Consider the following 9,868-nt stretch of genomic DNA (forward strand, 5'->3'; position numbering starts at 1 on the left):
TTTTTTTTTTTTTTAACCCTCTCACTTAAACAGATTTAGATTCTCATAGGACTGGACCCCACATGCAGGACTAACAGACTGGCAGTCAGGATTCGATACATAAAATGTTCTGTACCAGCCCGCCAGTGTTGGATCGAGACAACTCTCAACATTCCCCTGAAGACATAGCACCTGCTGGATTTGGGTTTTTGCAACACTGAGTAAGAAAGACACTGGACTTTAGAACAATGTTGTGAAAAGACTCTTCTGTTCTTGAAGGTAAATGAGAATCATTTGTGGTTTAATAAGTGAAGTGAAATGCATTTAAACTGTGTTTTGAACTGAACAGTGAAACATTTCTCTGGCAGACTGCCAGCAGGATGAAGCATGAGGGAGCGAATATGAGAAAGAAATGGCTTGTGGCTGGTAATAGGGGTCCAGTGGAACATGTCAATCTCAAGAAGGGCCACGATAGGGGTTCCATAAGGACTAGACTGAATGAGAGAGTGAAAGTGGTGTTTCATTAACTTAAAAAAACAAAAAAAACAAAAAGAGTGACGATCTTGTTGAGAATGGCAATAATAACAACAGAGTACACCATCCAACATTTGAATGAAACAAACTGTTAGAAGACATGAATTGCAAATACAAACCAAGCAGTTAAACAGCCAGTTCAAGTTCCCCTACCTGGTTGTATTTGGCATTGGCCACGTGTTTGGTTTCCATCCTGCCGTATTGAGGAGGCTTGCAGGAGAACTCCACGAAGAGTAGCAGCTGTTCAAAGATGGCTGGGTACATGACCTGCAGGTTCTCTGGGCCCACACAGATGGCCTGCAGCAGGGAGGGAAGGGAGGAACAAACACTGCTGACATCCACCACAGGACTGCACATTACATAATTTAGCAGACTGACACATTGTTTCCTGGACGGAGTTGACACAAAATGGGAAGAAATACTTTTGGTTGAAAGGGAGCGTAATGGGTCTTTTTTTTTTTTTTCAAAGGCATGGTATTCATAGCAGAGAGGGCTGGGGTTGCTACCAAGTAAAGGTGTCATTTAAAAGGTACAAGGAAGTGTTTTATCCCAATGTATGTAATGTATAACACAACCAGTATTTTTTTTAAAATACAATTTGCTTAGCCCACCTTCTGTAAAACATCCAGAGAGGTGAGCACAGCTTCCTGCAAGCTGGTGAGCACCGCCTCAGTAAAAGAGGGGAGGATGAAGGGTGAGGCATCACTGCTAATAGGCACGGACACGGCCCCATGGAGGATGACCCCCAGCTTCTTCAAGTCCTCCATACTGAAGTTGGCTTTTATGTGCTGGTAGAGTGCTGGGAAAATCTGGATCAGTGCTGTGAGGAAGGGCTGGCTGGGGATGAAGGAGAACTTCTCTGCCGGGCCACTAGGTGGTCTTGTGCTGTCTGTTCCTGTTCGATACCACGTGTTCCACGCTGACCACCATAGCGCAGAGTCTTCTAAGGCTGACTCCTCCCCTGGGGGAGGGGCCTGCAGCTCAGCACCGTTGTATCGCGTCAGCCGTTCAACTAGTGAATCTGAGCGCACCAGAGGTCTGCCAGGACCAGACGCTGAGAGGGGGTCAATAAGCACGGGGGGGACGCCCATAGCAGCAAATGCATCGCCTGCTTTGTCTGAGTCTTTAACAGGTGTACCAATCTGTAGGATCTCCTGAAAGCTCTTGAGGGCAGCCAGGGAGACCTCGTTGTTTTTGCTGAGAGCAGCTGACTGAATGTGGTTCAGCAGCACCTCCCAGGCCTCGAAGAAATCACCTGCAGATACAGAGGACAATGATGGGAGAGTGTGAGACCAATTAGAGGCATGTGCAAGCTGTAAATAAAGTGTGACCATTATCACTTTCATAAAAGAGGTTTTAAACTAACACGAGCCAACTAACAGAAGTTTAAAGATGCCACATACTGCAACTATGGCCAGAACCACAGGTGTATCAGTTGCAACCAGTTTCCTGTTAATACATTTTGTCAACATCCATATGAGCCTATTTTCAATGAAATACATTTACCATAGAGGGCCCGTACTGTTATATAGCCAGCAACAGTTATTCATTTTACCTAGGCTGTAAAAGAGCAGCCTTTTTCTAATTTATTTAACGTGTGGTAGGCTGGGAATGTGTTCTATATTGTGAGTCACCTTTTGTCTTTTGGCAATGGCTTAAATGTTCAGAGGGATGAGTTCAGTTAATGAGGAGCTCATGTTTTATTATTCATATCTCCCTGGAATGTTAATCCTGTCCCCATAGGGCGTAACATGACTTAATGTGTGCTAATATAACAGTAAAAACTGCCATGCCTTTTCTGAATCTTTGCTACACTTGGCACAGACTTATGAATACATTTCAATGTAATTGTCATTGTTTACAATTCTTTGGCGGCTGTGGCAAGCAGTGTGTCATAGTGTACCTCATATATAACAGCATCAGAGTAGATTATGGCTGGCTCACCTAACTGCTGGAGGAGATACCGCCTTGTGTTGAAAATGCGTGCCACCCCGGCAAGTGTCAGCACCCACGTCTCTGCCCATTGTTTTTCAGCGGTGTCGCGCGAGTGGTGGATAAGAATGTTCCCGCCGCCAGACTCGATTTTCTCCTTGTCTGCTGTGGTGGATGACGTCCTCACACAGTCTAGCAGGTGAAACAGTACCTAGTGGTGACACCAAGATAGTTCAAATAGCAGAACGACAGCTCCAAAGACAGCTTATTAAGTGTCTTTAATCAATTAAAATAAGATAACAAATTGACCCACAGTATTGTGGGGTTTACAGTATTCTGTACAAACAACATGGATGACAGCTTCTCCAGTATGACTAAGTCCAATGACAGTTACAAATCCTTGCATGTTACCTTCCAGACCACAACATGCCACGTTGGCTGCTGCAGCAGTGTCCCATGGGCAGCGATGGTGGAGAACAACGTTTGCCCGGCACTTTTACGCACAGCGGGCCGTGGGTCCACACACAGCTCGCCTAGCTTGGCATACAGGCACAGCCACAGGCAATCAAAGGGAGGGGCGGGGTGGAATGGTCTGTTCAGGGTCTCTCCTTTCTCCTGGGCCTGCTTCTGCAGAGCTTCCTCCTCCCTCTCCAACTCCTGTGTGATGGCTTCGCCCCTTTGGAAGAAGTAGTCTGAAATGTTCCACTGTGGGTAAAATGGGGAAGTGGGGGTAGGAAGGTTGGTAAAATGCTTCTGGCAGTTCAGCTATCCTATTACCATAAAGTAACCTCGCAGGACCTGCCACAATCCAAGAAAAATAATCTTGCAAACCACAGATCAGTATTGGGTTTTGCATGTCCTGAACACTGTACAAAGTATCTATGAAAGGTCAGCGAAGTGCTTAAGTGATGTTAAATTTGATTAAATAATGTAAGACAAGGAATTACGTGATATTGTGATGTCTAATCATCTTACACATACTATGTTTTAGCTTTAAAACTATTGGAAAAGAAACACGTCCAACCTGTTACTCATATTTCAATAATACAAAGTAATAATAAATGAGGCAGCCATTGCCTGTTTTCTTTCCATTTATATAACCATGTTAGCGTAGCCCGGCTTCAACTTCAAAGATTCAAACATTCACACCTGGGAATTGACCGTTAACATCACATCATTCAACTGATGGCATCTTAAAGCCCAGTAGACGAGTTGATCAAATGTTTTTTTCTGCACAACTTTGCAGGACATAGCGCAAAGGTAAAGAAGGAACCACTTGCAGGAATGTGTGTCAAGCATAACGCTTAAAAATATTGAGCACAAGGACTTATCTCACCAGTAAGCCAATGGAGGTGAGGCTGATGTTGAGTTCCTGGTTCTGCAGGCCGAAGCTGCCGGCTACATCCACTACGATCTGGAGGCACGTGCAAGGCATGGTGGGCAGGAAGTCTGTCACCACTAACTGCAGGCACTGGAAGGCTGTTCGGATCAATGACTCGCTGAAGGGAAACATGGCAGGCACGCTTTCAGTTTCTTGAATTACTGCCGGTATAATAATAATAATAATAATAATAATAATAATAATAATAATAATAATAATAATAATAGCAGCAACAAACATTTAGGATGACTCTAACAAATAACATATTTGCATTGATAAAAAACAACCATTCCAGCATAGGTAAAGCCCTGTCTGCTTTTTCCATCTTCTCTCCTCCCTTGTGATCTTACCCTTGATCATTGCGGATGGCTCCTATAACACCCAAGACAAGGGGCCAGCCGGGCCCCAGGCTGTCTCCCTGGCTCTGCAGGATCTGCAGGACACTCTCCAGCTGTTTCTGCCGGATGTCTGCATGCAGCACATTGGACAACTCCTTCAAGGGGTTGAGCAACAGAAGTTGCAGTCGCTTGGGTATAAAAAAAAAAAAAGACAGAGATAGTAACTGATTTGTTAAGTGTCAATTACCTGCAAAGATTAAATATGTATCTTGTAAATGCTGATATTAAACTGGGTAGTACACAATTGCATGCAATGCATTCAACATTTACAATAGTTGTCGTTGTGAATGTGGTGCATACATCCAAAGGTCATCTTTATTAAACAAATGTATTAAATCCAGTTCAGGGGAGACATACAGTATATGGGCAGGTGGAAACAGTCTCATGAAAGAGGGCTTAAGACATTTGACTGTAAAGGGTTGCCAAAAACAACTTAAACTCTATTTATACAATACACGTTGCATGTACACATTACCTTTGCTGCCCGCTGAAATTGATTGTAATACTCCACATTACACTGAACAATACCTTAAGCAATTTTAAAGTTTGCCAATGTCGAAGTCAGGGCCGATAGTTTTGTGCTTCTGAAGTCGTTGAATGTGATTCATCAGAACTGTCTTTCTCTTTATTTCTAACACAATGGATTACTTGCATAACCTCAATTCTAGTAGCATGGACGACATACAGACAAGTACAAAGTAAAGGAAATGATTGAAGAAATGAGTGGGGAAGTGTAATGAATGCAGATGCTTTTATGGATGTTAAATGTGAAAGTGGGGCAGATGTTATGGCTTTTAATATATAGTAGCAATTAAGATAATTTTGGTCTCTTTTCTGAAGAAAAAAACTATGCAAGAATCAACATATCTGAGGAAAGCAATTTGGAAACTCAAAAAAGGCTTTACATTTTTGCAAAATCCATTTGGATGCATGGTAGAGGATAAACATTCAATTTGTAACTAACTTTGACTAACTACCTTTTTTTTTCCCACTGCAACTGTAGAACTCTTCCAGTGTGTTTTAGGCAATAATTCCAACGCAAATGTTTCTGATTTCTCCTTTTTTATATTTCATAAGATGGCTGGATGAATACATTTTTTTTTAACATTAAACATGCAATTGTAAGAGCTTGCCCACACTGCGAGAAAGGCCTTGGAGAAGTGACTGTATTTTGCATTTCCACAGGACAGCCATCATTTGTCTGGCTCAGTGCTGTTTCTATTAACCTCCATGCAGTTCTCTGTGCCATTTCTTTTATCTGTCTCACTAAGGTGAAGGTCACAGACTCTGCGTTTGTGAGTGACAAGAGAAAGTGACTGTGACATTTTTGTTTCCTACATTAAGGCCTTTGGCACACACTCTTCTCTATCATGAAGTGCACCAGTGGAGGAGGTTTTTTAAAATACCAGCATTACAAACAAGCAATATTAGGGGTGAAACACAGAGAAGGCAAATAATACATACATCTAATAAAATACTCTCTACAGTGTTCATATGACAGAGAGGGGCCAAGAGCAAAGAAATGACAGAGGAAATGGTTGTGTGAGTTTGTGCTCCACATTGTTGTGGAGTGGAGTTATCTACCTGATTTTGGGCGAGTGGAGGGTCGTGTTTGTAGGCCAAGCCAGCCTTGATAAGCGCCGTCAACGCCTCAGCCCCCCACTCTCTCATCCTGGAGTTTGGGTGTTGGCAGACCTGCAGGACAAATCACATAGACACACAAATGCAGAAACATGTGCAAGACGACAGATCTGACGCACAGGTTGTTCAGAACAGTGTTTCCCAGCAGTGTTCACAGTGGGTGGGTGGGAAACAAGTGAGCAAAGACTGGAATCCCCTGTGATCACAGGAAATGCTGCGACAGACAGTGTAATCATTAAAACTAGAGTAGATACACATGAAAAGGCCAGGTTCAGCAGAGAAAAGTACACTAGCGTGATACAAAACCGGTCTTCTGCTCCAAATTAATCATCTTTGGTCTATGGGGAGGTTTTTCAAACAATTGTTTACTTTTATGGCGTGAGACTTAAGGATTCTAAGAGGAGAAAACTTTGTTTTGCTCAGAGGCATAAAGAAAGACTGCTGAGTAGATACTATAGTCGTACCCCTTCAAAACCCAGATGGTCCATGTGAATCTATTTAATAATTTGGCTTCAGAAGCCCTGTATGATCATAAACGGATCACTATTTTATCATAATGTACATCTGTAAATAAAGACAGTGATACCATTATCACATTTTCTTTAAAATATAAAAGCCCTGAATTTGAACAAGTCTGCAAAGAAAGATAAGCAGCATTTGATCTAAGCATGAAGTATTCTTTGCAGGTGCAGCTATAGATTCTGCTTCTGTGTCAAATCAGAGCTTCACATTGCAAATTGCGCACACCAATAGAAGGTCAAACACTGGCAGAGAAGCAAATGCACCGTGCGGACACATTTTGACACAACGAACTCTCAACTCCAACACGTTGGTGCCAGACTGAGAGGGAGGGAGAGCACATCGGAAAAAAAGAAAGGAGATGGGAAAGCCAATGATTATAGAGGAGGGAATCTGAGCTTACCTTCTGCAAAACAGACAGGAGTGCAAAAAGAGAGGGGAGATAGACAAAGAAATTGTGAAGAAAACCTCTAAACGCACATCGTTACATACATAGAAAACGAGAATCCTCTTACACATATGACGAGATGGGTACCAATAAATACAGAGAGTGTAGTACAAACCAAACTCAAGTAAATTCAACCAAACCTACAGTACATAGCACTTTACACACTATAGTTGATCCAAAGTGCTTTAAACCCAGATCTGTTACAGAGTTTGACATTTTAGACTTTTTAAGACCATTTAAAGACCATTATGAATGAAATTTAACAACATCAACTAAGCCCTAAATTCAGTTTTTTTCAAGCCAAGTATAGCTAAACTTGCTCTGTTTTATATCTGCGGTACAATCCAAATGAGACTTGTGGCAATAACACGTAAGCTGGTTGGCTGCAATATAAGTAGCATGTTGGTCTCATTTGGAGCCATAATATAGCAAAATCATATTTGGACTGGCAAAATAAAAAACTATCAGAGAATAAAAAAAGAGCATTAGAAGTGGTGTACATGGACGTAGAATAATTAAGACCTGTTTAAAATGATTTAAGACTAAGAACACAATACTTCTACAATTTTGATTTTGAAATTTTAGAGACCATGCAGAAAACCCTGTGTTAGTAACTTCTATATGTGCCAGGGCTCTACTGCATGTGTGTCGACTTTCAATTAAAAAAAGCAGCAAATGCAACTCTGGATCAAAATTTTTTTGAAGAAGGCAATTTCATGTATTTCTGTTCATTTAGTATCATCAGGGAAAGTATGCATGGGAATTTCCATCTTTATTTATTTAGAATTACTGAGCCATCAACTAAAATTGTGGTCAGGTCCCATATAAGGTATGCTTAAATGTGGGGGAAATTCTTCTAATAATAGTGCTATATCAACAATCTAAATTAAAAAATAAATGTTAAAAATGTATGTTAAAAAATCAGGTGAAGATACTACAGCTTTGAAAGTTTTACCAATATGTAATAATGAAAAGGCCAGATGAGAAAATCGTATACACTACAACCTACTGGACATTAACGTCCATCACTCTACTTTTATCAAAAACTATAAACTGTGTACTAATTGTGAAAAACTTCTTTAGCTCACTCAACAATTGTTCTCCTTCATGACTAAACCACAGCACACATGTGGTCCAGACTCCATGGAAAGAATGTCAGAATTAGAGCTTTGGTACTGGGTAACCAAAAGAGTTGAAGGGAGCAATTTTTACATTCTTTTGGGTTCTAGCTATCATTATGATTATTATAAAGTTTAGTTCCAAATCTGCAATGGCATATTCAGCACTGGAAAAAGTGGCAAATACTGTTACCAAATTAGACAAACTGGAACTAGAGAGAAATGCTTAACGGGTCAAATTCCTTGTACACTTATTGTACCAGGTGAAATAAAGTCTGATCAAAGCGTAATAAGTTAAATAAATTACACTTCTTAAGCAGCTGCAGGGATATTACTGGGTGACCTTGGTTACCAAAATGATAAACTATTTATAAAACTGTCTTTCATCTTCCACAGAACTTAAATGAAATGTGTTGACAGTGGCACTGCATCTTGTGGGATGTATCTGTAAATAGATGTTACCTCCAATAAGTGTCCAGTTAGGGGTCTCCACAGGATCTCTATACGATCCATGTTGACAAGGCCAGTCTCCAATAGCTTGGCCACAGCAAACAAAGATGGCTCCTGAAACCAAGACAAGAAAATAGAAACTATACATAAATACTGGACACCTTGGACCCTGACCTTGCTGATCAAATGCATAATCAGGATTACCTATGATAGACAAGCATAAAACTTTCAAATCCTGTAATGTTAGCCTACATTTGACATTTTAACCAAAGCCAAATAATGACATATCCAAAAATCAGTGAACCAAGTTTCCAAATCCTAAAATACATAGTCTTTACCTTGTTGTTTCCATAAGCCATTTCCATGGCTTCCAGGGAGAGGGAACAGAGAGCGTTGATTAGGTGATGTAGGGACACATCATCCAGGTACCTAGATCACAGAAACCACATATTGCATATTATATGTGCATATTTTGCATAACATGGATAGTTTCAAATATTAGGATTTTAGATTTTTTAAACAGATGCACATAAACTGTATATATGTTATTTTTCAGGTCAACACAATAATTATTAATGAAGATGAACAAATATTTATCAAACCAGAGTAGAGAGATTCAAACTTGAAATTTTATCATCATTATGTCTAAAACTTCTCCGCAAACAACAAAGGTTTACTGAATTGCAGACAAAACAAACAACTATTTAGTCATCGTTAGTTATGAGCACATTTAGCCCCATTGACATTAACCAGTAAGTATATTTCTGAAAAAAACATTTACTGGACTATTTAGGAACATAGGGATAAGTAATTGGAGTTTCTATAATAGGTGTTCATTTTCACAGATGAAGGACTGGGCCTTACTGGGAGCTCTCAAATAGTCTGGACAGGATGTTAGCGATGACGGGGAGGTCTGTCATCACCGCTGTGGTCAGCACCTGTTTAGGTTAAGGACACAACCACAGCCAGTTAGTTCATCGTCTTCAACATTGAGATAGAAAAATATGCAGCACAATACATGCTCAGTTCCATGCTTTAGTTCCTAAAAAACACTCACTGTACTGGGTCCCTCTACAGCTCGGCCAGGCTTCAGGGCACCGCCCACCCCCGGCTTCAGCCCCAGGATCCACACTAAGTGCTGGGGGAGAAAAGCAAAAAGATCAAAGGACAGTTGAAAAGAGGAGCAACTACAGCTACATCAACTGGCAAGGTCATGAAATGTACACTGACATACTGGTAGATAATGCAAACGTTTCACCCAAAAAAGAAGAAATGTAATGATTTCCGAATGATTAAATTTAAATTCTAAATCAGCTTTTATCGTTCCATGTAAGTTTAGTTTTGTAAGTTATTTATTTTCTAATAAGCAGTGCAAGCATACATTTATGCATATACATGTTAATTTTACCTCATTCAAAATTAGAAGCGTACATGAGTGTGTGTGTGTGTGTGTGTGTGTGTGTGTGTG

The 9,868-nt window shown here is 40.6% G+C and overlaps 1 protein-coding gene across 4 annotated transcripts in view; it reads right to left on the reverse strand.

Annotated features, from left to right (window-relative positions):
• mon2 (MON2 homolog, regulator of endosome-to-Golgi trafficking) overlaps window positions 1-9,868 on the reverse strand; it is a 38,251-nt gene that overhangs the window by 5,758 nt on the left and 22,625 nt on the right. For 2 of the 4 annotated variants that reach the window (XM_032524706.1, XM_032524704.1), the window contains exons 17-28: window positions 9,458-9,538; window positions 9,265-9,338; window positions 8,739-8,829; window positions 8,413-8,514; window positions 6,788-6,790; window positions 5,809-5,919; window positions 4,177-4,352; window positions 3,782-3,944; window positions 2,857-3,150; window positions 2,458-2,656; window positions 1,125-1,768; window positions 667-810 (exon numbers count right to left, since the gene is read on the reverse strand). In XM_032524706.1, coding sequence (XP_032380597.1) covers window positions 667-810; window positions 1,125-1,768; window positions 2,458-2,656; window positions 2,857-3,150; window positions 3,782-3,944; window positions 4,177-4,352; window positions 5,809-5,919; window positions 6,788-6,790; window positions 8,413-8,514; window positions 8,739-8,829; window positions 9,265-9,338; window positions 9,458-9,538 — 2,082 coding nt within the window. The remainder of the gene's footprint in view (window positions 1-666; window positions 811-1,124; window positions 1,769-2,457; window positions 2,657-2,856; window positions 3,151-3,781; window positions 3,945-4,176; window positions 4,353-5,808; window positions 5,920-6,787; window positions 6,791-8,412; window positions 8,515-8,738; window positions 8,830-9,264; window positions 9,339-9,457; window positions 9,539-9,868) is intronic. The other 2 variants (XM_032524707.1, XM_032524705.1) reach the window with 1 other exon arrangement.

This window comes from Etheostoma spectabile, chromosome 8 (assembly GCF_008692095.1).
Source record: "Etheostoma spectabile isolate EspeVRDwgs_2016 chromosome 8, UIUC_Espe_1.0, whole genome shotgun sequence".
Taxonomy (NCBI): domain Eukaryota; kingdom Metazoa; phylum Chordata; class Actinopteri; order Perciformes; family Percidae; genus Etheostoma; species Etheostoma spectabile.